This window comes from Pezoporus flaviventris, unplaced genomic scaffold (genome assembly GCF_033815535.1).
Source record: "Pezoporus flaviventris isolate CSIRO_AGI_PZ_B2104156 unplaced genomic scaffold, CSIRO_AGI_Pfla_v1 ptg000037l, whole genome shotgun sequence".
Taxonomy (NCBI): domain Eukaryota; kingdom Metazoa; phylum Chordata; class Aves; order Psittaciformes; family Psittacidae; genus Pezoporus; species Pezoporus flaviventris.
Genome location: NW_026892585.1, coordinates 50,660 through 78,084, shown reverse-complemented (window position 1 = coordinate 78,084; position 27,425 = coordinate 50,660). Strand labels below are relative to the sequence as shown.

Sequence of the window (27,425 nt, the reverse complement as noted above, 5' to 3'; positions counted from 1 at the left end):
GGGTCTAAATTTAAGACGAGTGTTTCTAAGCCCTGCTGAAATATGAGCTGTAAATAAGAGAAAGAAGAGAGCTTGGGCAGACCTGCAGCTCCTCAGACCTTGCTCACCTTTTCCTGGTGTAATAAAGATTTGTCTTAGTCTGCTCTACTTTAGGCACTGGAGAATTTTGCTGTGTGTTTGTTTTAGTGGACTTTAGTTCAATGCTGATGATTTGCAAGCTCCTAAAGAATAACTGCCATCCTCAGCTCATCTTGCTGATGCCAGCATAATCAAGTCATTGCTGGGTCTAGATTTCAAAGTCTTGTGTGCTCCAGAATGGCATAGCCCCTAATTCTTAGTTTAACATTGCTTAAGATGATTCGTGACAGCTGATCATAGAATGTCCCTGTCTATTACATCTCCTCAGGGGAGAGTTGCAAAAGCAAGGCAGAATGACAGCCCCTTCACTGCTCCCTTCTCTTACTTGAAAACACAAGGAAATAGACATCTTTGCTTGTTGGAAAGTGGTGGAACTGATCTACCTAATTATGTGGAAGCACTGGATGTGTTTCTCTCAAAGAATTTCCAAGTAAAGATTTAGCAGAATGCACTGTATATTAAATATATACATATATATATATATATAAAAGTTTCTCCTTCTTATTTCTAAAGCAACAAGAGTTGGTGTTTGGTTTGCATGCTTTTTTTGTAGCATCACATCTGGTGTCAGTTCAGGACCCTGTGTTAAGATGCTAAAACAGAGAAGATTGCATTAAACTGTCTTATATCGTAGTGTTATTAAAGTGCATGAAGCGTATTTAGATACTCAGCTTCAGCATTTGCAAGTCTGGATTAAAACCTTCAAATCAACGTTGATTTTAGGAGAGGAATAAGGTTCTGCTCATGTAGGATTTCCTGGGGATTAACGTTTGAGTGTCATTTTCAAGTATGTTCACTCCAGAATGAACATATTTGCTAGTCAGTGTTCATGTAAGAGGAAGTAGCACAGGATTCCAGGGATAATGTGTCATTAGAGCTGTAGGTCTAAGGCTGTCTTCATCCTCTGAACTGAACGTATGTCAGATGCTTTCCGATATAAATTCTCCAGAAGCTGAACTCTAGACTGTTTCAGCTCAAAAGTGCAAATGGTCATGGAAATTAACACATTTTTCAGCCACTTGTATCTCAAATATAGCCTACAGCTACAAGTGCATTTTAATGGCCTAAATGTTCAAAAACTACTACTGGACCCCACTGAGAGGCAGTAGCACTGTGAGTTGCACTATCCCAATTGCTCTTGACTGTGTTAACACACCTATCAGTTCTCTTCTGATCTTGTACAGCTTTCTTGAGACAAAATGAATACATTCAAAACCAACCCAGCCAGGGGCAGCAGCCTCTGCTGCTATTTGACAGTTCCCAAGTGAATGTTCTTACAAGGGCATCTCGCTTCCTCTGTAGCATTACATGGCCTGCAGAAGAGTCAGCTGGGTTAAAGTAGATGTGCAAGTGTTCAGAGGAAGCCCCCACAAGGAAAGGCAAGTAGCATGTTATGAAGCCCACTACTCTTCGTCAGAGTAATGGGGGTGTCTGTCCATAGGAGTGGTAGTTTAGCAGCATTCCCAACTTGGGAGATTTTATAGGTGACATCCCAAGAGTTGGAAGGATTTGTGTGAAGCACCAGGGATGGTGTTAGGACATGACAGCTGGAGGTCAGACTTAGCCGGGGGGGTTAAGCACTTCTGCAGTCCTTGTGACTATAGAGTGAGGTTGGAATGGAGGAGTTGAGTGTATCCTGGAAACAAGAATTGAACTGGGATCATAGGATTTAGGTTGCAAGGGACCTTGGGGTGTCCCAGGTCTGACCTCCTGCTCAGAACGGGACAGCAGTGAGCTCAGAGCAGGTTGCTTGGGGCTGCATCGGGATGGATGAAGCCTACACAGCCTTCCTGGTTGCCTGGTTCCACTGAGCTGACTCCCAAGGTATTTCTTTGATAAAATCTCATTACTGGAACCAGTATCGTTGAGATTTGGGCCTCATTCTTGCACACTTAAGTTTGGCAATAGCTTCAGCCATCTGTTCAGGCTTAATGCTAGCCAGAGGATCCAGCACTGTGAGATCACGCCATCGTATTTGTTTTTCATTTAAATACTAATAGCTGGTTTCAGCTGCATAGCAAAAAGGTGGATTAATCTTATCCTTGATTTTTGACAGAGAAACTGATGAGAGAGGCCATAATTAGATTCCTTTGGAGTTTTATGAAAATGAATCTGTAGTAAATTAATTTTTCAGTGACTCTTCGTCTGTTTTGCGTAGTAAAAAGAAAAAAGCTTCTGAATGAATGCCTCCACCATCTCATTAGGATTTCTCTCTGCTCAGAATTTACAGGAGTGTAATTAACTGCACTTGCCAATATGGAGATTAGAAAGGAAGCCCCTTTTCCAGGCCATTCCAGGCACTCATCCGAATTGTGTCCAGAATTTGGTTTCTGTGGGCCCTGAATGAGTTATATCTGGAAGAGGAGAGGACTGCAGTTCTGCTTTCTGGCTGGCTGTGATTCCTCCCCCGAGAAGGCTCTGCCCGAGCTCACTGAGCAGGTGATGGATGATGCACGTCAGGGGCTGCATCTGTTGAACGGATGCTCTGCTCTTCTGTAACCTGAGCAGAGCCTTTTGCCTTTCTGTTCCTTCATTCACAGTGAGTTCTGGGAAGACTTTCCCAAAGAAAGGTCTCAAGTCTGTCATGAAACAGATACAGTCTGTTCAAAAATAATTACATTTCTAGGCTAGCGTCTTTCTTTTCCTGATATTCTGTGTGAGCTCCACTAAAATTGCGTGCTTTGGAAGTCTTCAGTGACACACATTGACAGCCTGGAATAGGCAGGCTCAGTTGTTTATGTAGTACTTGTTAGCAGGACAGCCTGAACCCTGAAGTCTCTTCTATATAGCTTATCTCATATTAAAACTGCAGCTTGGCTTACCAACACCCTGGGTGAAATCCTAGCACTGTTACTCTTCCGTTACTGATTTAAATGGGTCAGATTTTCACTTTGGATGCTGAAGTGTGTTAACCATCCCATTGCAAAAATGTGCCCTTTTTCTGGATGAAGACTTACCCAAGAGAGGGGGTTTTCTTTCTCTTCCTTAAAATAATCCTCATTTCTGCTATAGGATGAAGTCAGCCGCAGCTATCTTTAAACGCAGTGGTGTCATGTAGCAAATGGTCAGCTAAATTTGAAATCCATTTCTTGGCATGAAATCCAGCACAAGTATTTGTAAGATAAAAATGCAGTTACAGCTGATTTAATTTTCTCCTGCAAACCGGGACACAAGTTCATGATTGAAATCTTTATTTTTAGACGATAGCATTTCAGTACTTCTGTTCAGAGATGAATAAATGGCTTGTAGTAATAAATGAAAGTGACTTATTTGATAGACATCGACTCTGCATCACCAACCAACCCCCCCGGGCTTGTTGCTGATTCTAAATGGTTGTTCTGCCTGTGTTTATCACAGGCTGTCAGCTGCTGGGAAGGATGGCATCTCCTGTTAGGAAAGGGCTAACAGTAAGGTGGAGGTTTTAGAGGCCGGTTAAACATTTGCAGCATTTACAGTTACACCAGGTAGCTTGGCATTTAGTTTTCACGAAGGACACAGCATTGACTGGCTCTGTGGGTTTCACAGTATTGTGTAAAACAGTGGTAAAGAAGGCATATATACGTGAGAGCGCCCATCTGTGTGTAGGTCAATTGATGCCGTTTAATGTATAGGAAAGCAAACCACAATAACTCTAGGTAGTTGGTACAGGATTTCTTAAGCAGAGTCGAGGATTTTGTGTGGGATTCAGTTCACTTCACTTGGCTGTCATGGAATTAGAAGATTAGTGCAGGATAATTAGGTGGCTTCTGTAAGTACTGGGGAAAGAGAAGGAAAAAGAGAGGGGGAGAAGGAGAGATCTCCAGAGGTTCACTGCCTTATGCTATGTGTTCCTTCTCCCATAACTATTGAAGGGTGTTCAACAAGAAGTTTGGAGGAGATAGTAAATTGTCAAGCAACCAAATACTGTCATTTCTTCCCATTTTGTGGAATTGCTTTAGCATTTTCTGAGCAGCTCAGTGGAACGTGCCCCCTTCGTGCTACCAGCTGGTAAAATAAATGGACCTCTCTTTAGGTCCCTTTGTAAGTCCCAGTGTGAGCAGTAACTGGACCAGGCCAGACAAGCAGTTTGTGTACACAAGGTCTGTTAATGACAGTTTTTATCTTTTCCTGTGCAGTACTGTGTATGGACCGACGGGCTGAACGCCCTCCTTGGGAAGGACATGTTGAGTGATCTAACACGGAACGACTTGGACACGCTGCTCAGCATGGAGATAAAGCTACGCCTCCTTGACCTGGAAAACATACAGATCCCAGATGCTCCCCCACCTATCCCAAAGGAGCCCAGCAACTACGACTTTGTTTATGACTGTAACTGAGGCTGCCAATGAAACTGGCTTTGAAACTGGAAATATTATAACTGGAGAGATATTGAAAATTAAAAAAGAAGAGTGAGGAAAAACCAAGAAACCCACTTGTGCACCTTGGATTTTGGCTTTGGGGAGGGGTGTAGCAACACTCGCGTTCCTCCCTGCTCCCTGCATCCCTTCTGTCCCCATTCCCATCTTCCCCATTGCTCATCCAAATCCACACTGCTTTAATTAACTCATAATTGCAGGCCGTCGGCCTTGCTTAAGGCAAAGACTTGCCACTAAAGAAGCACCCTCCCGAGGACTTTTTTTACGTTTTTAATACTGGAATAGACATCCTTAAACCAAGGGACGCTGTCACCCAGCTGCATGCCTGTGACACCCACTTGGCAGGGCAGAGGTTTTAACTGGAAGGAGGAGGGAGATAGGGAGCAGAAGCAGCTACTGTAAGCAGAAGATTTCCCCAGACACTCCCCAAGAGTCTTCTCACAACCGAGTCCAATGCGGTGATGAAATCGGTTAACTGCTTCCCCATGCTCGCATCACGCGGCGCTGTCATTACCCTTTCCACTGTCATCTCGACTCTCGCCACCAGCCATCACCCACCCGACGGGCTCCCCGAGCGGAAAGTCTGCAGGTGTTTGCTGTACCATACGCTGCAGTGCTGCAACAGCTTTTCACTTCTTTTCCTCCCGCTCTTAAATAGCCCCACACTAGCAGGTCAGGAAGCCACCAGTGCGTTCCCATCCCGCTGGCATTCCCTAAGCCTCAGTTGCCTCTCAAATTGGCTTGTTGCTATTCGAAGCGATGGTTGTTTTCTCGGTCCACAGTTCAGCAGTACTTTCCACAGGTGAATGACAACCGCCAGGCACCCAGGTTTACATCGTTCTCATCGCCTGCAGTGTTAGAAATTTGCAAGGGGTTATTTTGGTTTTGTACGGGTTCTAATTCTTTTATTTTATTTTGCCAAACAAACCTATTTAATGAAACCCAGTTCCATTGTGAGTACTTCCGGAGGACGATGTTTTTACTTGATTTCCATTTGGAACATTTGCCCTGACGGGAAAAAGAAATAGTATTTCCCTTCAACTTCACTGTTGAATAAAAATCTGAGTTGTGATGATTCTTGGAACTTTGTTTTTCTTCTGAAGTTGTCTTTTATTCTCTGTGGTTCCTAGAAGTGTTTGGTGCAAAGGGGAGGGGGAAAGGTGGAACCTTTCTTACCTGCGTCGATTTGATTTACTTACTCATCTGTTTGTGGTGACAAGGGTGGGGTGCATCCAGAGCTCTCCATTGCCACGGGTGCATGAACCTTCCTGTGAGAAGGGCCCTTTGTGAAGTCTGAAATCTCAGCACACCGATGTGCCCATGGTTGGTTTAAGGCTGCTGCCTTTACCATGCTTGCTGGAGTGACTGCCTGCCTCCTATGGGAGCGTTTCTGGCTGCAGCAGGTTGGTATTGGGGAAGTTTGCGCTTTGCAGGATGCATTCCCTCCCTCCTCGTGTTCTTGTAGGTCTGGACCTAGAGGAACCCACCAGCCCTTTCCCTCCCACCACCCCTGCTGAAGACAGGCGTTTATTTGCTGAGTTCCTCTCCTCTTGGACCCTGCTGAAAAAGGCTGTGAAGGGGTTTTACCGGAGCCTGTGCTAGTGAGAACCCTGGTGGGTGTTTCCAGTTCAGGCCGATGCAGAAGACCTCCACTGAGGTGTCCTGTGCTCCATCCAGCTGGCTCTGAGCTCTCTTCATCCTGACTGCCCTCGCACCAGGTGAAGAGAGGAATGGCATCCTGCAGGTCCAGTGTAAGGGAGGATGGGGAGAATGGTGTATGAATTCAAGCATGAGGGTCCTGAGGAAGGTGCCTTCCTGTTGCTGTGTTCGCAGTGTTTTATGATGCCTTGATCTAACAGCAGATGTAAGTTGGTTCAGGTGGTAACGGATGGTAAAGTAAGGAAAAAAGAGACTCTTGAATTAAACACTTGAGTAGGAAGCAACAGTGGACTGTGGCTTGAGAGGAGATCAGTCTGAGTGAGAATAGGGATGTGCAATGCGTGATGTGGGAGTTTGAGAGGGTTTTGTTCTCCAGAGCCGTCACTGATGATAGCAAAGGCAGCCGTGGACAGGAATGAGTGGAAGCACAGGCACTGTGTGCCACAGAGGTTTTTGGAGGGGTTCTGGGCCTGGAGAGGGAAGGCAGGAACACGCTTCTTTACAAAGCACTGATGCTGCCTCTTGCCTGCGTGAAGAGAAGACTCGGAGAGCAGAGAACCTGGATTGTTTCATTGATCTCCCTGATGGAGCTGATGGCTTGGCTGTGCATAACCTTTGCTTTTCATTCACAGACTGCAGAGCTGCTGCTTCAGCTGGGCACTGCTGTTGTCAGAAGGAGCACCTTTCACTCCTAAGTGATGAGAGCTGCTGGCTCAGTGGCAGTGCGGTGCCGTGCTCTTTGCAGGCATCTGCGTGAACATCAGGAATGAGCAAACAGAAACCCTCCTCTGCCAGCTTGAGCAAGGGGGAAAGGTGACTTGCTTCCCCTACTAAGGTGAGTGCCTCAGTTTGCACAGGGGAGGTGGTGGGAGAAGAGCTGGTGAGCCAGCCCTCTGTTCTTCCCAGCATCTCACGCTCATCCACATTGCACCGAGGCATACTGACAGCACTCAGGCAGTGTGGGGCTCATGGCCGTGAATCCCTGGCTGCTGCCTCTCTCCTTGCACCCCTCAGGCTTTACACAAGCAGGAGACAGGACCCAGTAGCCTCTCTTCTTCCCTGGAACTCCGCAGCCTGACCTAGGGGTCCAGGCCCAGGGGTGGATGGATGGATGGATGGATGGATGGGTGGGTGGATGGATGGATGGATGGATGCTGCGGCACCACCGCATGGCCCTGGATCACCCCTCCCTGCAGCCACCCTACAGAAGCCCATCTCCCCACGTGGCCTAGCTCTTAGTGTGTGTTCTGCATCGTGTGGGATGGTCGCGTGAGCAGGCGTGTTAAATCTGTCTCTCCCCACGTGTCCTATCCTGCCATAAGAAAGAGGAGGCTAGGGAGATACGCTGGCATGATAGCCGGTGCAGCTATTTTAACAGCAGCTCCCACAGCAACACAAAGGGCTGTGGTGCAAACAAGCATCCTGCCTTCAGTTTCTGGAGCTGTCACACAGGCTCGTTGCACCATTATGAAATTAAAAAAGAAAGAATGTCTTCAATGATGAACAAGTATCCCACTGCTTCCCATTCGTTTTTTAAGGGGGAAAAAAAAGAGAATGAAAATGGCAAATTCATTTGCTCACGCTGTTGTGTGTTCCGGAAAAGCTTTTAAAGCTTCACATTCAAGGAGCTGCAGCAGGAGAAAAAAATTGCTTTTGAAGTTTCTTGTGTAATTTCAAAACGTTAAGTGGGTAATTGCTTGTAAAAGCCATAAAGGGGAGAGAGGGAACAGAAAAGAATAATCAGCCTAATTTTAGCTCCTGGGTTCGAAATGACTTTGCTTTTGGAAGTGGATGTGTCCTCTTACCAGAAAACTTGAATCAAGAAAAACGTGTTAAGTTCTTGAGTCAGCTGCTTGTAGGGACAAGGAAAAGAGCAGCAGCGCTGAGTAATCCTGCACAGGACAGGCTGTGTGTCAGGGAAGGAGCTCGCCCTCCTGGGGCTTTCATTACCACTTCTCGGAGTAAATTCCTGTTTCAGTATAGAGTTCTGTTAGTAAACCTCACGGCTTGCAGGGAGAACGACGTTCCCTTGCGAGGAGGAGGTAGTGACGACTCTGTCTTGGGTTGCAAAATGACCATGCAAGATGCTGGTTATCTGTGAAATCCTCTTGTGTCGTGGTGCCCTACCCAGTGCTGCTTGCAGGGTGTTTGTTACCGGTGTGCCTGTCCCGTCAGGTGTGCCCAGTAAGGCAGACACGTCCCTGTGGGAGCGTGGGGGCTTGACTGGGAATCTGGTGGGATCCACTGCCCAGAGCAAACCCCTGTCTTCGCTTAACGGAGAGGAGAAACAAAGCCCCTCCTGGCAGGAGGCAGGGGGGCACAGGCATGAAGTGTTCCTGGGCATGAGGCTGCTTTGTGGGGGCTTGTCATTGCATTGCACCGCAGTGCTCAGAGGTGGCTCTGGTGCGTGCAGCTCTATGGTGGTGCAAGCTGTTAATCCTGAGCAGTAACCAGCAGTGGATGATGTTAGGAGTAGGAGGACACTGTTGTACTGACATATCCCCCCCCTCCTCTCTTTTGCTGCTGCACTGACAAGTCAATGTCATTAGCTTCACTGTCGTATGAAAGTCATTCGTCTGAGAGGGTGAGTGTGAGATCTGATCCCTTCCTTGTTCGGCTCTTCTTGAGAGTTAAAAAATAAAGTCGAATGAATGCAGCCCTTAAATCTGGCCCTTACTGACCCGGGGCTATCTTAGCTGTCAGAAGCAAGCCTGGAATACTAAAAGCTTGATACAAGCAAAGAGCCCTTCTCCTTGCAGCAGCATCAAGGAGCTGGGAGTGAAAAGGATTTCCCTTCAGACATAATTCCATATTCTCCGCATGCCGCTGATGGTAAAATCCCTGCACAGCCTGGAAGGCGTTTGCAGGACAGAGTTTTTGTCACTTCCCGCTGGCTGAGCTGTCGTTGCTTTTCCCAGAGCCTGCTAAATCAGGATGCGACTCAGGCAGTGCCCCCCTCCCCGGATGATAACTGTGTTTGAATATTAAGCATCCACATGGCTTACCCAAGCTCCCTGGTTTACAAAGCCCTTGCCCATGCAGCAGAAGGGGCTTGATTTCAGTTTGAGGAGCAGGCACCTACGTTTAGGTGGGTGCTCGTGGGCTTTGCTGGCTCAGGGGCTATGTGAGCAGGAAGGCAATTTTAGCTGTCAGTGAGCTTCCACCGTGTGCTGGGAGGTGATGCAAGTAATGGCTTTTCTGTCTGGTGTGTAATTGGATTGGGTACCGCTGGCTACTTCAGGAGACTGAACAAGATGCTGCCTGATGATTCAACATCACTCCAGCTGGCTTGAGCATCTCTGGGATTTACAGAGGCAAAAGGGGGCCTATAGGGATGCTGGGGATGGACTCTTCATTAGGGACTGTAGTGACAGGACAAGGGGTAACGGGTGAAAACTGAAACAGGGGAAGTTTAGATTGGATATGAGAAGGAAATTCTTTCCTGTTAGGGTGCTGAGGCACTGGAATGGGTTGCCCAGGGAGGTTGTGAATGCTCCATCCCTGGCAGTGTTCAAGGCCAGGTTGGATGAGGCCTTGGGTGCCATGGTTTAGTGTGAGGTGTCCCTGGCCATGGCAGGGGGGTTGGAACTCGATCTTAAGGTCCTTTCCAACCCTAGCTGTTCTATGATTCTATTCTATGATTCTATGAAATGGGAACCCTTTTTGTGTGAAACCTGAGAGGAGAACGGTGGCAAAAGCACGGGTTTGCTAGGGCAGGGCTGGGTGTAAAATGGGTGTTGGAAGAGCCATGGCTTTTTGTATCACGGTGATTGCAAAGTGCTGATGCAGGGAGCCCTGTCCTGCGGCAGCCTCCTGGGGGCAAGGTTAAACAGACCTGGAGGCAGCTCCAAACGCATTTAGTGACAGATTTACATTTTTATTTTCACTTCTAGCTGGGAGGCCTTGAAGGTCTCTGAAGAGCAGGGCTGGTCTGGTGATGCTGAGCTTGTGAGGCACGGAGGGCAAAGGGAACGTTCCGTTGGCATCCTTCTCCTGGGGACAAAGCTGCTGTTGGAAATGGAAGGACTTTCTGAGCTGATGTGTTTGTCCATCAGAGAATGTCCGAGCTTCACGGCAGCCACCACACAGGTGGTGCTGTGCAGGGAACAGGAACTGCTGTAGGTTTAGGCTGTCTTGGAAGAGCAAAACGTCCTCCTCACATGGGGAGGATCGCCCAACCCCTCCCGCATCCCATTTGCCTCTTGTTTATAGACCATTTCCTATAAGGCATGGAGCCAGGAGGGGCTGGGCTCTGCTCCCAAGGAACAAGGGATGGGACAAGAGGAAACGGCCTCAAGCTGCACCAGGGCAGGTTTAGATGGAGCTGAGGAACAATTCCTGCCCCAGAGGGTGCTCAGGCATTGGAACAGGCTGCCCAGGGCAGGGCTGCAGTCACCGTCCCTGCAAGTGTTCACACAGCGTGGAGGGGAGGCCGCAGTGCCATGGGTTAGTGGTGGCCTTGGCAGCGCTGGGAACGGTTGGACTGGATGAGCTCAAAGGGCTTTTCCAAGCTGGTTGATTCCGTGATTCCAGGGGACACTCACAAAGGTGGGGGACCCAGGGCTGCCTGTTCCAAGCAGGATGCTGGCCTGGAGTTTCAGCCTGGGGAGGGTACGGCCAGAAGGCAGCAGCGCATACAGAGGGTGGGAGGCAATGGGGGACACCCAGCATAGTTTTTCCGAGGGCTGCAGCCGAGGGCAGGCTTTCTTTCCCGCGGTGCTTAAGGCTCTGTCTTGAATGACTTTATTTCGGCTGTCGTTAGAGGGTTTTGCAGCCTGATTGAGCACCGCAGTTAAACTCTCCCTTGATGAAACCTCATGAGTCTAATTTTAATCTCGCAGGCAACATAGTGTTCAGCCCAAACTGATGATGTTTTGGGTTGTCGCGAGGGGGAGGGAGTCTGCTTGTCTTTTGTTTAATAGGAAGCGGCATGTTTTTACAGGGCATGTCTGTATCCTCTCGGTTCCTCTTGCAACGCCTCAGATTTCATGTCCCCTTCCCACCCACCTTCCCCGGGGGCGAAGGCACCCCGGAGATCTTAGCCATCCCACAAGCAGGCCGTGGGAGGCTGAGCCTGTGGGAATTCATTCCCTGCCCATCAGCAGGGAGTTCGTGTGCCGGGGTGGTCTTGGAAGGAGGTGGGAAAAATAATGTAGGGATGCGCCAGGCTTCAAAACCAGGGAATCTTCTGTAAATGCTTAAAATGGGGACACTGAGGATGGAGAGCTCAGAGCAGCCTTCCTGTACCTGAAGGGGCTACAAGGGTGCCAGGGAGGGACGAGCCTGGTGCACTTGGAAGCCTTGGAGATGTGAGCAGGGAAGCATGCGAAAGGTTCCTGTGCCAGGACTATGACATTTAAAGAGTGCCAGGGGATTATCTCGGCTGGCTCTCACGCGCGCCGGGCGCTCTGCACACACTGCTTGACTCACGATACCCTCTGTCAGTCTCCAACGCTTTCCAGGGCTCTGGGTTCCCCCGTTCTGTTCCCAGCCCAGGGTGGGTACAGAGACACCTTGCACCTCTGCCATCCCGTCTGTCTCAAACAGTCTAAGTGCAGCCAGCTTCCATGTTAACATCCATCACACACAATCCCAGACTGCTTTGGGTTGAAGGGACCTTAAAGCTCCTCCAGCTCCAACCCCTGCCACAGGCAGGGACCCCTTCCACTAGAGCAGCTTGCTCCAAGCCCCTGTGTCCAACCTGCCCTTGAACACTGCCAGGGATGGGGCAGCCACAGCTTCTCTGGGCACCCTGTGCCAGCGCCTCAGCACCCTCCCAGGGAAGAGCTTCTGCCTAAGAGCTCATCTCAGTCTCCCCTCTGGCAGGTTAAAGCCATTCCCCTTGGCCTGTCCCTACATCCCTTGTCCCAAGCCCCTCTCCAAGCAGCAGTTTCCTCCCTCGGTTTGGTTTAGTTTTAACCGAACACCGATCACTTCAGTTCCCAGACTTCAGGATGCTCCTCAGCAGTGGGCTCCTGCAGACAGGCTCCTGAATTGAGCTCATGAGGCAAGCGGCTGGCACGGGTGCGTTCAGCTCCCCCTGCCTGCTGAAAACCGGGGAGCTGCGGATGTCCTGCCCCTGTTCCCGCGGAGCAAAGGGACGGACCGCAGCCGGAGCAGTGCTGGGGCCGGCCCGGAACCGAGCACTCCCTCGCCCTGGCAGCCCGGCGGGGTGGCCCATCTACCGCAGGCAGGCACCGGGCGCCTGCTGCGCCAGGCGAGCCCTCACCAGCACGGAACCGCTGCCTGCTTCCCACAGGCACGTCCCATCAGTTTATAGAACCAGACAGGAGGTGCGGGGAGGGGGGAGCTGCTTCCTTCTTGTGTTCTGACGGGGCTTGAGAGACCCTTGGTGCTGAGGTTCGCAGGGAGTGAGCTGGGTACCAGGACATCAGCACTGCAGGGCCTTTTAGAACTGATCCCCACGCTGAGGGGGCACTGGCAGGTGATTCAGGATGGTGCCCTCCCGAGGGGCAGAGTCTGAGCGGTGTCAGTTCCTCTGTGAGGTCTGAAAAAGTGGCTTTGCCTTGTGGGAGCCATCTCCAGGCTCCCTGCCCGTGGGGCTGCTGTCTACGAAAGTCATCCTGGGGGAGCAAGCAGTTCCTGCTGCCGTCAGCATCCCTGTGCTGAGCCCTGGACAGCCCGTGCTGGGTCCAGGAGGCCAAAGTTGGCTCCTTTGCACCCCAGCGTTGCTGGATGGGGCTGAAGCTGTGGTTCCCGTGCTGCGAGGAAAAGGAAAGCCTGTCTGTAACTGCCTGGTTGGCCAAGTTCCTGATGGGATTCAGTACCTCGGTGCTGCTGAGACCATCTTCTCTTACTAATGGCGTATGGGGGCACTGAAGATACCATAGGAACACTGTTCTGTACCACGTACTGGAGCAGAAAAGAATTAAGGTACGGTGAGAGGAGAACTCAGAGGTGCTCCCCATTTGATAATGGAGGCATAACTCTCTTGCTGGCACATTAGCCCGTTAAAAAGGCACTTTCCAGACTCCTGAAGTGAAGGCCCGTTTCCATCAGCTTTCTTTACACTTTCCCAGCTTCTGAAGCCTGCTGATGCAGGTTTCTGTGGGCAGCCAGTCTGCTAATGCACTGTGTCTTCTTCCAGCACACCCCAGTGGTGAATGCGAAGGGAACCCTCCCCATTTCGCACTTGGATGAAGCTGTAGCCCTACAGCAGCATTGTCTAACATGACCCAGAAGCGCAGCACCAGGGTCTAGGATGTACTCAGATGCCTGCATCCCAGCTGAAGATGTTTAATGTTGTTTCCCTTACGGATGTGGTGAGGATTTGAGCCAGGCTGTAATATACTCCAGAAACATCCTGGAGTGCTAAACAGAAGTTAATCTTTTCGGGAGATAGGTATGCTTATCTTCTACAAACGAACTGCATTAGTGAAGTAACGGAGGGTCTGATCTGCTGTTGTAGGGAAGATGATAAATACTCATCTCTGAAAGACAGAGGTGGGTGTGAGGATGATAAAGCAGGTGTGCAAGACCAGAGTGACAAGCGATGAATAAGTCATGAGGAGGGTCCTGGGTCATAGTGATGGCACCAGGAAATTTGATGTACTGCATGAACCGTTCCCTGCAAACAGAGAGAATAAGGGCCTGGCAATTCCCCCTGGTACGAGCACGAAGAATAGCTCCCAGCAGCCTGTCACACCTGGGACAAACGCAGGATTAATAGTGTTTCGTGCTGGCTTGTATCCTCCCTGCCTCATTGTGGTCTGAGCCTCCAGGGGATGGGAAGGTCTAGCTAATTAATTCTCTTGATTCAAGCACCTGTAACTGATTTATGTGCAGCCTAGGGTCTGCTCATACAGGGCGTGAGCCGGCTGGAGAGGAGCACAGCTTCCCGAATCCCCAGCGGAGGGGAATTGCTGCATCTGATGGATCTTAGGCTGCAATGTAAGCAACAACGGCATTGGAGAAACCTCTGCTGGGTTTTCCTCAGTGCAGGTAATACACAGCCCTTCTAAGGATAGTTGCCTCATGGTTTTGTCCATGGGCAACAGCACAGTATAGAAGAAAATGGGAGAAAATGATGTCAGGAGGAGCAGAGGATTTTGGTGCTTGAGGATGCAAAGGATGAATGGTTCTTTTTGCCAGGAGAGGCAGAGATGTGGCCTTTTGGCTAAGGCTGGTCCCCACCACCTCCTCTTTCAGCTCAGCCTGCCCTGTCCCCAGACCTGCTGCAGTGAGCAGCCTGCTCCTAACACTGAAGCTGAGGGGCTGAGCACTGCAAACACAAGTGGGGCCAGCAGCAGAGGTTTGATCCCTGCCTTCCCCAGCCAGTAGTGGTGATGGATAGGCCATTCAATGGGTGAGGGCACCTTTCCCTCTCGTGGCTGAATCACCAAAGAAAGTACCCAAACAATTGGGCAATATTTTAAAAGGAATGGTGACAATGAGCCCCTGCCCTGCTGAGATTGCAGCGCTGGGGCTTGTTCTGCTGCTTAACCTCTCTGCTGCTGGCAGGGATGAGCCCATGTCCAGGCAGGGCCCCTCCATCCCTGCGGGCACAGCTTCCCTCCTGGCCGCATCCTGCCTCTTCCACCCGGAGCACGATCCTGCCCTGGCAGCTCACAAGCAAGCCCAGCAATCCTTGGCAAACACATTTGCTGGAGGAGCTGGTCCCATGTTTCCTGGTGCCTTGACCTGGAGCCACACACCTCTGCCATGACCACTGTGCTCTAGGATGCATGGAAAAGTGCCCCCTGCATCCCTCAGGACAGTGCCAAGGAAGAAAACAGGTATGTTCTGAGGATCTCAGGGCCCTGAATTGAACACAAGCACATGGAGTACACAAACACATGTATGTGTATTTGTCTATCTAGCATGTGACACAGGTGGATTTACAGAGCTATGAAAATGGCAATTACTTAATAGCACCAAAAGTACCTTTTAAAATGGACATAGACCAATCCTGTCAAGCACCTCAAATTGAAGGCTTGCTCCTTGAAATGCACAATAAAGCATTTCAAGACTAACAGTCCTTTGAATAGGTATTGACTCTTTCCTTCCCCTTGAATCGAAGATGTGCCAAGTCCCCAGCAACTCAGTACTGCAGGTAGATAAACTAACAGATAACATTGTTCTCTTTAGTCAAGGGGGAGAAGGATTTACTTCTTTTTTTTTGTCCCTTTCCCTGTAAATGACAGAAGAAATGTCTTTCCAGATAGGAGTCTCTTCTCCCAGGGTATATCCATCCGGTATGTGCAACCCATGCATGCTTGTGGAGTCTTCCTACAGCAAACCCAGGCAGTAATTCTGCCTGTTCACTGCCCATGTCTAAAAACGCTGCAAGCACGCGTTGATGTGCATTATTGCCCTCTGGCATGTCCCAAGTGCCCCCAAAAGAAGCGAGTGGCTTTAAGAACCCATAAAAGCCTTAGCTACCTTTGTACAGGGAAAATGAACCATTAGGGCAAATGTGGCTGCTGTTGAAGGGATTCTTCTCTTTCAGAAATGCCTTAGGAGAAAGCTACGATGCGAAGGGAAGCTCCGAACATGGGTGCCCTGGATGGCTGGTGTGGAGAAGCAGTCAGCAGCACCCAAAGTCTGAGCACCCCCCAGTCATGCCCTGAGGGACGAATGTGCCTTGTCTGAGTGACCGCACTGTGCCAAGGGAGCAAGGCCCAAAGTGAAGGTGAGAATGGAAAGGGTCTGTAACATATCAGATGAAACATATTGGCTGCCCCATCCCTGGCAGTGCTCAAGGCCAGGTTGGACACAGGGGCTTGGAGCAAGCTGCTCTAGTGGAAGGGGTCCCTGTCCGTGGCAGGGGTTGGAGCTGGAGGAGCTTTAAGGTCCCTTTAACACAAACCAGGCTGGGATTCCGTGATATTTGCTTTATAAGCAGTGGCAATTAGCGGGCGGTATTTTAGTCACCGAGGTCTTGGGATGGGGCATTGCAGCAATTCAGTATTTTAAATCTTGCCCCCCCCATTAGGGGGATACAGCTGGCAATCCTGTTGGCTATCCTTTCTATTGCAAATCCACACCGCCGCTTCAGACAACCTGTGTTCACAGTGTGCTCCGCTTTATCTTGAGCAGAGGAAGGGAATGATTCATTTTCACTGTAATCTCCATCATCAGGTAAGCTTCTCTGGCATATTAGTGCACTTTCCTATGGTTTGCTTGCTCCCCAGCTGCACTGGTTGGGGGTGAAAACCACATTCAGAGTGCCTGAACACGGCTTAGCAGTGTGTAGGAGATGATACACCAAACAGCCTGCATCTCTAGGACAAGGGAATAACACCTCTGACTTTGCCTCCTGATCCTGTCCTGATGCTGTGGTCCAGAGCATCCTCCTTCCTGCATCATGAGTAGAAATGTTTAGCGTCCTCTGCAGAAAACAAGCTCACTGTGCTAGGGGAGCCCTTTAGTGAGGTGGATCATCCTCAGGGGTGCAGAGGAGCACCAAGGATGCTTCCTGCATGCTCTGCACAGGCAAAGTGGGGCTTGGAAGCTCATGGAGCAGCTGGCATTGTCAGCAGTGGCAGGATCGGGTTACCTCTCTGAAAACACAAGCAGTCACCTGGAAAATATAGGCAGGAAGTTTCAGATAAAAGTTAGAGCTCACCTTCACCTGCAGTGACTGTGGTTATTTTTGCTCATCATCAAAAGAAAATGATGGATGTAGGATTAAAGCAAAGGGATGGTGTAGATACATGAATTATGAATTTTGCATCACAAATTATTGCCTAAAATAGGACGATACACCAAACACATCTAGGGCAAGTGTTCTCTAGTCTTAAAGGGCTGGAAATGACACCAGTTTCTTTCTATATCCTAAAGTCAATTAGGCAACTTTCCCTTACCTATTTGGCATCCAAGAGTTGCTAATCTCTGTGGGCAGCTTTTGCCACAGCAATGCTTCTGGGGTTTGGCTGCTCATCTCGAAGGGCTTCACTGGGATTTGATTCCCAGAAGGTCAGCGCTAAGCATTTGCCAACAGGAACATGACCTCTGTATCCTTCCTACCTCTTCTCACTTCCTCATCACTAAGTACCCAGGAACTTGCAACATGGGATCACTAATGTTTCTTACCCAACTTGCCTGGTTTCCACATCAGACCTTTCAGCCAGGAAACTTGGTTTCTGTAAGACTCTCAAGGCAGAATTTGGCTACAGAGGGTGGAAAGGGTGGAAGAAAAACACTTGTGAGACCGAGGTGCCCAGCTGCATTGCTGTGTTTATTGTGGCCAGGGCTCCCAGGCTTACCCATCTTGGTGCTGAGCACACCCACGCTGATGGGATGTGCCTATATGCTGCTCTCCATTCCTGCTCCAGCCCAAAGAAATGTTAACTCTATTGCTTGGCCAGCTGCTGATACGAAATGAGATTCTCTATCTTTCACATTGTGTTTTATCTGGACTTCTAGCAACACCACTATCACTGTATCACTCTGAGGCAAGATTGTTCAGGCTTCCTGTGGGAGATCTGCAGCATCACTGCTGCACAGGAGGAAGTGCACCCATAGACCTCAAACAGAGATGTTTTGGTATGCGTGGAACAGATTTGGGCATGTCCAGCCAGATAGTTATTATCATTTCTGCTTCTTGGGGAACAGCTCTTGGTGTCTGATCACTGCTACAAGTGGCTGCTGGCTTGTGTTTAACTCAGGGCCCGGAGATCCTCAGAACATACCTGTTTTCTTCCTTGGCTTTGTGCGGTGGGAGTTTAGTGAGGAGTGACAGATGTGCTGCTGGGGTGTCCACGGGCCACCTTCCTGTGGGACAGAGAGCCGCTTTGGTCCTCAAAATGCATTTCCACTTACCCTTCCGGAAGTGATGGAGAGGGTCCCTTTTCCTCCAGGAGGGTGAAACTCGCTCAGTCCCCACTTTATCGTCTGCGTAGTGTTAGACCAAGGTGTTTGCTCAGATATTTTCACTTTGAGAAATGACTGCAGTGAGGTGAAGGAGATTTACTGGAGGTTATTTAACACCCTCAAGCTTTGTTGTTAATTTCTGTCAGATCCTTTAAATATACATAATTGCTGAGTCTAAATGATGAATGGTGGCGAACAAGTAAACAGGAGACAGAATCCACAAATACCCCAGTGTTAATTTATTTTCTAAGCCAGGAAGATGGGGAAGATGATACTTCTGTGTCACGCTTCAGCAAAACCCTAGTTAACATTCCGGAATCCTCTTCCTCTGTCTACAGTAAGTATAGCATTCACCCTGTATGATGTGGGCAAAGAGAAGAGAATCCCTGCTGTGGTGTCCAGCAGCTTATTGCAAGGGAAAGGGTCAGGAAAGCCGGAACCATACTTCTTGTCTTACTTTTCTGTGGCTGCAGACGTATCTTTGCAGCAATAGGAGGTGGGTCCAGCACCAGCAAGCTTGGAGCACTTTATGGTGGCAGACGAATTGATTTGCAAGGCAGAAGATTGCCTGCTCATTTTGTCTGAACAATGTAGTTGGCTAGACTTTGCTAATGCGTATGCCTGTACCCCTTGTATTAAAGAAACCTTGTACTGAGCATATATATATATCAGGGTTCAAAAAGGATTCAGTAATTCATTGACAGATATTACAGCTCTTTTTTATGCACCCAGAGCGAGAGCAGAAAGACGTCAGAAAGGTATTATGAGAGTGAGCGTTTCTCTGAAATGCTATTTATATTTCATTGAATTGGCTGAAAAGGACTGCAGAAGGCCAATAATGAGCAAGGGAAGCAGGCAGGCAGGCAGCCATCCCACCGCGCACAATGGATGGTGCCTTGATGGATGATTTAATGACTCCAACGTGTGCAGAGGGACCGGAGACCAGGTGGGAATATTCTGTGTTCAGAGCGCAGCTTGAGTGAGGAATAAGCGTGATGCAGTGCCTGCGTTCTCCCCCTCTTGCACTCTGACGGTTCTTGTGCCCCTGGTATTGATTCTCATGGGGCCATTTCTTGTTGTGAAGGCAGGAGTCATACCTGCTTTCTCGAGGTTCAGTTCTCCTTCGGGATGCATTAACTCATCTGATTTGCATCAAGCCCCAGTCGCTCACATTACCACATCCCTCAGGAAGGAGCCTGAACAAGCGCTGGTGTGTTTAACTGAGTGTTTTCCCTAATACCATCATTTCTGGAATGGGCCAGGAAAAAATAGCTCTGAGTCTGAAGCTGGGAAGAGATAAATCTGGGGGATGCTCAGCCAGGGTAAGGAAGCAGAAAGAAGGAAGAAAGGTTTTAAGAGGCATGTGTCTCCTTTACAGTGAGGTGGCTATGAACAGTGGGAATTAAAACCAGCTGCCCGTGTCGTCTTCTCATATATATGCAAGGCTAAGCCACCAATGCCAGACATCAGCATAAAATCTGCTGCGAATGAAGAGGCAGACAAGTGCAAATAAGCCCTCCATGAATTTTTAGTGGTAGATCTGAAAGACGATGTGTCAAGGGCTGACCTCATGCCCACGTTGGCTTGTCTGTGTAAAACCAGATTATCAGTGAGGTCAGTGCAATCTTTACTGACTGTAACCTCAATCTCAGCTTGTGTGACTTAGTGGATATAGAGTCCTCCGAGTGCTTTCAGTACCTTCATACAGCCCGACTTCCCCATAGAACATGAGAACTGTACATGGCTGGCTGACCAGCCACTTGCCTAATTAATATCTGAAATACCAGCTTGCAGTGCCTTTGCATATTCATCTGTGGATGATGGATGCTATCTCTGCAGGGTCATTTTGCTGATGGAAACTGTCCAGCTCACCTGCAGGTCTTTTATTAGCAAAGCAAATCAGTGAAACGTCTCTTTGGAAAGAAGGAAAAATCCCTGCCCTGTGATTGAATGGTGAAGTGCCATCAACAACACGTATGTTGTACAGGACCTGTTTGTGAGCACAGAAGTCTCAAGTGAGAGCCTCAAACAAGATGTTTAAATAATCTTGCGAACTTTGGTGTGTGCTAAAAATGCCTCCAGTGACATTTACCACTGTTCCCGACCCCAAACCCTGGGAATAATTATCTTTTATTGGCACATGTTCTGTGTTGGGATGAAGAGGCTGTCAAGCTGCATTTCTTTTATTTGCATTACAGGAGGAAAGATCAAACGGAACAGACGTAATCAAACATTTATTCTTCTCCCCCTTTGAAGTCGTGCTGCTCCCCTTGTAAACACTTAGAACCCGACAACATCTGGGGCAAACTTTTCCCCCTCCAACTCGGCTTCAATCAGCACTAAACCGGGAACCTAATAGGGGGTTATATTTCTGACAAACCCAATGCCATAGCAATAGCTCTGCAGGGATCGATGCAGCAGACCGGATTTTGGCTTGCCTGGCAGGCTACTAGCTATTTATGGCAAGGCAATAATGGGAGAAAAACACCATCCCGCTGAGTTGTGAGTCGGTAACGCTGGGCTCTTACTTCTTTGAGATTTAAATGAGTACCCAAACTGCAGGGCATTGCAGAGCCCTTCCCAGCCTTCCTGGCTTGTAGTTACAGCTGGCTCTGAGTGACTGCTATCTAAGGGCTTCTAACTAAGCCTTTCTAATTAGCCCTTTCTCAGTCACCACACCCTCTTGCTCCTTAATTGCCAGAGTTGTTCCTTTTGTCTAGGTAACAGTGGGAATTAGGTCGTCTTTAGAACTGAGAAGGCCCACAACTGTGCTCAGACGAACTGCAGCCTGCGTTGGTAAGGTTACTTCTGATCTGCACACTGTATGAACACAGCAGCCCCGTCTGGTTTTCTGCACTAGAACCAATCAGCTAAGGAAGTGTACTGCATTGCCAATAATCCTAGAATCATTCCGGTTGGAAAGGCCTTTAAGATCATCAAATCCAACCATTAACCCACCCTTGCCAAGTCCACCACTAAGCCATATAAATCACTCTCTGGCTCCATGTGGTCAGTAGAGAGGACGCAGTTCACCTGATCTCTGCTTTGCCGAAAGCCATCTTTAGTAGAAAATCCAAAGCCGCCTCCTTTTGCCAACCGTAACACCAGACCTCTTGCCTTCCCAGAGGTGCACAACCTGCCATGCACAGGCATGCAAGGTGATCCAGCTGTGTTTTCCATGGGTTCCTTATTTGAAAGCCCTAAGAGTTGTTTGTCCTACCTAAAACTAAAGTGAGTCGTGTCAGTGATTTACGTTGCCAAGAGCACAGATCTCAACAGCTCTTGCAAGCTGGAGCAGTTAATTTCATTAAAGGTGGCAGAATGAAGGATAATCATCTCAGTTACAGCTGGGCAATAGCCTGGAACAGATTTTCAGCTATGAATGTAGGAAAATACTGGTTCAAAATGCTTTCCCTGCAGCTCTGAATGACAATGAGACGAAGAGTCTGAAATAGATGTAGAACTTGAACTGCAAGCAGCAACTGATAAGGAAACTGGGGCAGAGGGAATGACTCAGTTGGCTGTGGTGCAGTAGCAAATCCACATGGGGCTTTGGAAATGTTCATCCATGCCAGTGATAATGCACCAACCGCAGAGATGATTATGACAGTCGGAGAAATTCAGAGAGCAGTAATGAAAAATAACCGATGCCACGAGCCAGTGGGAACATCAGAGTCAAAGGGCACAAAGGACAGAAAATGAAAGGAAGAAAAGGGACTGAGAGGATCTCTGATCTAAAGGCTTCTTCCTGCAGGTTTTATCTCTCCAGACGCAGAAATACAAGGCTTATGACTATTCCCCTCAGAACTGAACAACACGTCAAAGACGAGAGAGGGGGAAAGGGAGAGAATGTCTTCCAAGGTAACAGTTAATCGTCATAAAAACGCGTGCATGAATGTGACAAAGGAAAAAGCAACATCTATCCTAAAAATAAGTATGTAACAGAAATCCAACCCAGTAGGAATAAATAAATAACAGTGTGCAGTGGGCAGAATAGGGTAGAGAAATACACACTGACAGCGGATCTCCTTTCATAAAATGACTATCCCATATTTCAAGAGAGTGTCTCCCTTTTTCAACCAAGTGGTCCCTAATCCTGACAGATGACATATTGATGCTTATGCATCTTGTTCTGGGGCTTCCTGTGAGTCTTTTCTGCCCTCTTTTTGGTGGTTTTGTTCAATGTATTTGCTATACACATAAACAGGTCTTTAGGGACTAATTATAGAAAGCAGTGTTGAGAACTCCATCCTCACATCTCACTCACTTCATACTTTTAGTGGCAGTCACATGGGAGTGTCCCCTTTGGAAAATGGTGACTCTTAAATTGTGTTTTAAACCTTTATTCAGAAAATCAGATATCCTGACTTGGTCCCATTGCCATCTATCAAGGGCAGCAATGGCAGAGGCTGACACTTTACCTGCCCCCTGGTGTATTTGTCACCACTGCCCAAGCCAGCACACATTAGGTGTCAGGAGCTAATATGGAAGTACAAGAAATGGAGGAGTGTTGTTAAGTCCTTCAAACCTCAGCAACCAAACTCCTCCTCTTGGGATGAGCCATTGGGGCTGTGTTTGTTCACTAGCTGCCCTGCCGCTGTCTCCTCTGCCTACATGGAAATTCAGGTTAATTCTGCTCTGCTGCTTCTGCTTTGCCTTGGGGTTTTGGCAGCCACACACGTGTGCCAGTTTCTACCAGCTCTGCCTCAACTGAGAGAGGTTTGAAGGTGCAGCCGAAGAGTTCGGGTTGGGAGTTACCGAGTGGGGCACGTCATGGTCCCTCTGTTCTCTTATTTATGTGTTTATTCTCAGCAGCCCAAATTCAGTTGACCCCTTGTCTTCCCTCTGGCAGTGTACAACTGGCCTGTGTGTCTGCAGAGCTGGGGCACTGCCAGGCCACAAAGGGCTTCCCAGCTGCAAGAGGTGGTGTCCTCTCCATACCTCTGGCTCCACGTGGTCCTCACCCCCTCTTCAGAAGGGACACATGGGCACCCAGAGAGAGACAGAATGCTGACTGCTGCCACACTCCTGATTCCTAGGTAAGCAGCACCCCCGGAGTCACCCTTGTCCCGGGTCTGGCTTAGATGTTGTACACAAGCCTGATGGAAGCATTAATGATCACATCCCTTCCTTTGGGACCAATCTAATGTGGTTTTGCCTCCCGTTAACATCATTCGTGCACTTGCTAATAATAAGCAACATCATCGTGTACTCCACTGCTGTACCATAGTGGCTTTAGGTCTTACTGTCTTAGGGACTTGGAAGTAATACGAAATCTACTTGGCAAAAGGCTTGCTATCTGATTTGAGTGGGAAGGAGGAAGATTTAACACCGGGAGGGGGGAGTGTCACCTTCCCAGCTGGCCTCTGTACCTACACATGCAAATGCTGCATTTGTCTGACCAGACTGCATATTTTAAAAGCTTTGGGGTTTTTCTTTGGCTGGTTTAAGAGCTTGGCTAATGCAGAAGGTACAGCTCCGCATTACACACGAGCCTGGGTTATTTCACCACTCTTTCCTAGGCCTGAAATGAAAGAAAATACCAGAGCTGATTACAGGCTCGAGCTGGATGCTGCACAGGTTTACATGCCTGGGAGCAGCTTAGGATCTATCTATGTACTTCGTAAGTGTCGTTGTTTAGATTTGTATTTTGCTATAGATATGAAGTGGAAACCATTCCAAAGACCTCTCTGCTAGGAAGATTTTTTGCTTGCCTATTATTAGCTTTTGCAGCAAGCACTCCTGAGCCAATATGCAGAGTTTTAAAGGACTTCAAAATGTCATTGGGAACCAAGTGATATGTGTGTTAAAAAGGGTTTACTGGAGCTGCAGTCACTGTAGCACAGAGTCTTTTTATAGCAAGTTTTTACAGCGTTAAGAAAAACATCCTGCAGATTTCAGTAGGATTGCCAGATGGGTAAGGTACTTTGCACTATGATTTTTGTTTATCTGCTATTAACAGAAAAGGAACCCAGCATCGCTAGCTATAGGGAGGATGATAAGCAGGAACAGGGCTGCAGAATTCAGGCAACAGCTCTTACCTCTATTTTGGGTTGTGTTTTGTTTTTTTTTCTTCTTCTTCTTTTTTAGAAGAAAAACATAGATTTGAAAGCCAACGGCTTGGTTTAGAGAATGGAAATCTGGAGTGGTTTGTTTTCACATTGAAGCTTTTAACAGATTGGGGTTCTTTTTCACCCCAGATCCACTGGATTATGTTATCATTATCGCTAGGCAAATCCTGCTTATCAAAGTTGGGCAAATGTTCAGGACTGTCCTTCAAAATACCACAGGTCAGGCTCCCAAAGAAAAGAAGTGCTTTGCAGAAGCTGCCTTAAACACCGAAGCTGGCCTGATCCCTGAGTGGTCATGTTGATACGCAGGAATGGCAGGGAATCGCTGGTTTTAGTGCATCCCCTCTATTTCCCTTTTCGATACCCTTTACGAGTCTCCTTTATTTATGCTTGGGAATCATTTGGGGATGGGGGATGAGGCAGCTTCCTCATTGCAACCCATGTAAGGAGCGGAGAGGAGAGCAGCCACTGCTCGCTGGGGGAGGTAAAAGACTTGCCCAGGGTACACAAGGCGGCAGAGGGGGGCCTTGGTTTGTCCCTCCAATGCCTCAGTCCTACATCGCACCCTTACACCCATCCTTGCATGCACAGCGCAGACTGCTCCCCCTCTGAAGCCATGTCACTTAAACATGCTCTACTCTGCTGCTGCTCCAGGCTGCGGAGCGACTGGGTCCTGCCTTACCGGGGCCGGGGAGGGGAACAGCAGGGAGAGGGAAGCCTTTGGTTGTTGTGCGCGCCGGGGCAGGGGAAGCTCCGGGGTCTGCGAGCCTCGCGGGCAGCAGGAGAATGCGAGGAGCCCCGAGTCCCTTCCCCGCCGAGGCTCAGTCCCCAGCGGCCTCTTTCAGCTTTCCCCCGGGTCCTCCCCAGCGGAAGCCCCGCTTGGGAGCTCACAGCAGCAGCCGGAGATGGAGGAGGGCAGAGGCGGGACGGCGGCGGGGAGGAGGGTCCCGGCGCTGGTTCCCGTTCCCCTTTGCAGCAGGAGCTGCTGGGGGAGTGTCTCGCGTTGTTAATGCTCCGCAAACCGCGGCGGTTTCAGGTCCTCAGCCGTCCGCTGCCACCGCGGGAGACACGGGAGCGCCGAGCGCGGCTCTTCCTGCAGCCCTCTTGGTCCCCCCCAGGCCAGCAGGTTGGGAAGAGATGTAAAGGGGGCAATGGGGAGGAGGGAGGTGAGCACAGAGCAGCCCGGGGGCACCCTCACAGCCTGGTCCTGGGGTGCACAGGTCTACGGGACTCGCTGGGTTGTGGTGGGTGCCTGCGCAGCCGCCCCGAATGACCCGAGAGGGGCTGAGGGGCGTGCGAAGGGCATGGGCTGGGTGAGCACCCTGCGATGTGCGAGCATGGGAACCTCCATGCGCGCCATGAGAGAGCAGTCATGTGTGTCCCCGCCTGGGAAGCAGTCCCTGTATTACATGTAGCTGCATGGGCACGCACATCTCCATTCACTTAATGAGACAAGGATGCAGGATGCTCCCTGAGCAATTAGGGAATACGTGTGCCCTTTCCCACATGATTTCTTCCTTTTTTCCTTCCTTAGGATGAGGGTGTCCAGGCAGACATCTCTTAATTTATTTTGCCTCCTCTGGCTCCTGCTTCTGCTGAAGGCTGCCTCTTCCTCCCCTCTCCTCCGTGGAAATGACCCACCACCCTCTTCGCTCCCCTCGGGGCTGTACAAAGGACACACCTGCATTGGTATGTATTCGGGTTCTGTTTGCCTGGTGGACTAGTTCATTCGTTACTCCACTGGTGAGCTGAGGGCTGCGGTGCACATCATAAATCACTCCTTTATCTATGTCAACAGCTGTACTGCACAGCGCTCGTAGTCTTTGGCGAAATAACCACTGAAGGTTTTGCAAGGCCACGTGAGGTCTGGAGTTATTTTATGATTTTGTTTGTGAGTGGCTGCTTCCCAAAGTTCATGGTTTTGCTCTGCAGGGAATGGCTTCTTGCAAAGCTGGCTGCAACGTCTATAGGGCTGGGACCTGGAAACAAGGCGTTGTGGGGTCCTGGTGTTTGTTAGTGTTTGTGATGCAGCGTGGTTAGTTGCAGGAAGGGTTAGGGTTCCACCAACTTCCCTGAGGCTCACCCAGGGTCTCTTCGTTGATTTCATTGCTTGGGAAACTCCTTAAGCACAGTTGGGCCGTACTCAGGCCAGGAGGCTTTGTGGTCTGGATGGTTGTGTCTGGATAGCCAAGTTGCAAAGGCTGTTTCCTCATATCTCCTGTCCTCCTCTTGAGTGCACGCGTCTGCAAACAAAACAAGTGTTTTGGCCGCCCCCTTCTCGTGTGACTGTAGTGGCTGTGGTGATCTCCAGCACAGCTATAGCTGGAGGTATCCCATAACCTCTGCTAGTGAAGTGATTCCCCAGTAATACTGAAGTCAACATGAACTGTGCATATCTCTGCACCAGAAATGCCCTTTTAGTTAGACTAGCTTATATTTTGTATGTAAGCAAGTATTAACAATGAATATGTCTTATGCATTAAGATCAAAAGTCTTATTTCGTCTTCTTTTAGTTTTCCAGGGCACTTCCATTCTGTAAATAGAAACCCTGGTTCTCCATGTTTCTGCCCTGGTTCTCCATGTTTCTGCCCTGGTTCTCCATGTTTCAGAAGGCAATGCAGTTTCTCTCAGCCCCAGATTATTTTCGGTGTGGCTCAAGGACCGCAGTTGGAAATAACCCTCCTAAGCTCGATAAACCCCTGGTTTCGCCTCACTTCTGCGCCATTCCCAGTGCCCCACAGATTCTGGCACGGGCGAGGCAGGGTGAGCGAGCGCAGGGTGAAGCTGGGGTGATGAGGTTTGTGCAGCCCTCGCAGGGCTCAGCCGCCGGCCAGAAAACGAGGGCAAGCAGCGAAAAGCAGAAATGGGTGTCAGGGACCGGCCTTGCTGGGGCCAGCGGCCGAGCGGCTGCCAGAGCCGGAGGGAAGTGGTGGGTTCCGATGGCAATGTCTTTGGCAGCTGTTTGGAAGGCAGCCGGAACCGCAGCCTGTGGGATTTTACACTGGTGTGTTTTGAACGCTGCGTGTGAGCGTTGGCTGCCCTTCCTGTCCTATTGATCCAGCCAGGCTCTGCGCTCCTAAAGCAGCAGCACATGGCATTGAAGTTGCCATGCATAGAAAAAGGTGTGATTTTTTTAGGGCACTTTGCTGTTTAAGGGTGTGATACTGGATCTTCGGACAAACCGGAGCCTGATTCTACTTACCGTGCTGCATGCAGACCTGGAGAGGAGCTGAGTGATGGCAGGGGTGTAACTGCTGGGCAAAGCTGACAGATTCAGATTTAAGCAGCTGATCTGCTTTATGAATGTGAAGATCCGAATAAAAACAGGCGGGGGGCCTGTGCTCACATGGGATTATTTATTTCTAAC

The 27,425-nt window shown here is 49.2% G+C and overlaps 2 protein-coding genes across 5 annotated transcripts in view; both read left to right on the top strand.

Annotated features, from left to right (window-relative positions):
• ELMO1 (engulfment and cell motility 1) overlaps positions 1–5,163 on the top strand; it is a 222,408-nt gene extending 217,245 nt beyond the window's left edge. For all 3 annotated transcript variants that reach the window (XM_061464314.1, XM_061464313.1, XM_061464315.1), the window contains one exon: positions 4,254–5,163. In XM_061464314.1, the coding sequence (XP_061320298.1) occupies positions 4,254–4,454 (201 nt within the window). In that variant the 3' untranslated portion in view covers positions 4,455–5,163. The remainder of the gene's footprint in view (positions 1–4,253) is intronic.
• A 17,781-nt stretch (positions 5,164–22,944) lies between these two features.
• AOAH (acyloxyacyl hydrolase) overlaps positions 22,945–27,425 on the top strand; it is a 54,873-nt gene continuing 50,392 nt past the window's right edge. The window contains exons 1-2 of one of the 2 annotated variants that reach the window (XM_061464311.1): positions 22,945–23,026; positions 25,593–25,747. In XM_061464311.1, the coding sequence (XP_061320295.1) occupies positions 22,995–23,026; positions 25,593–25,747 (187 nt within the window). In that variant the 5' untranslated portion in view covers positions 22,945–22,994. Of the gene's footprint in view, positions 23,027–25,113; positions 25,185–25,592; positions 25,748–27,425 lie in introns of those variants that run through there. The other variant, XM_061464312.1, reaches the window with a different exon arrangement.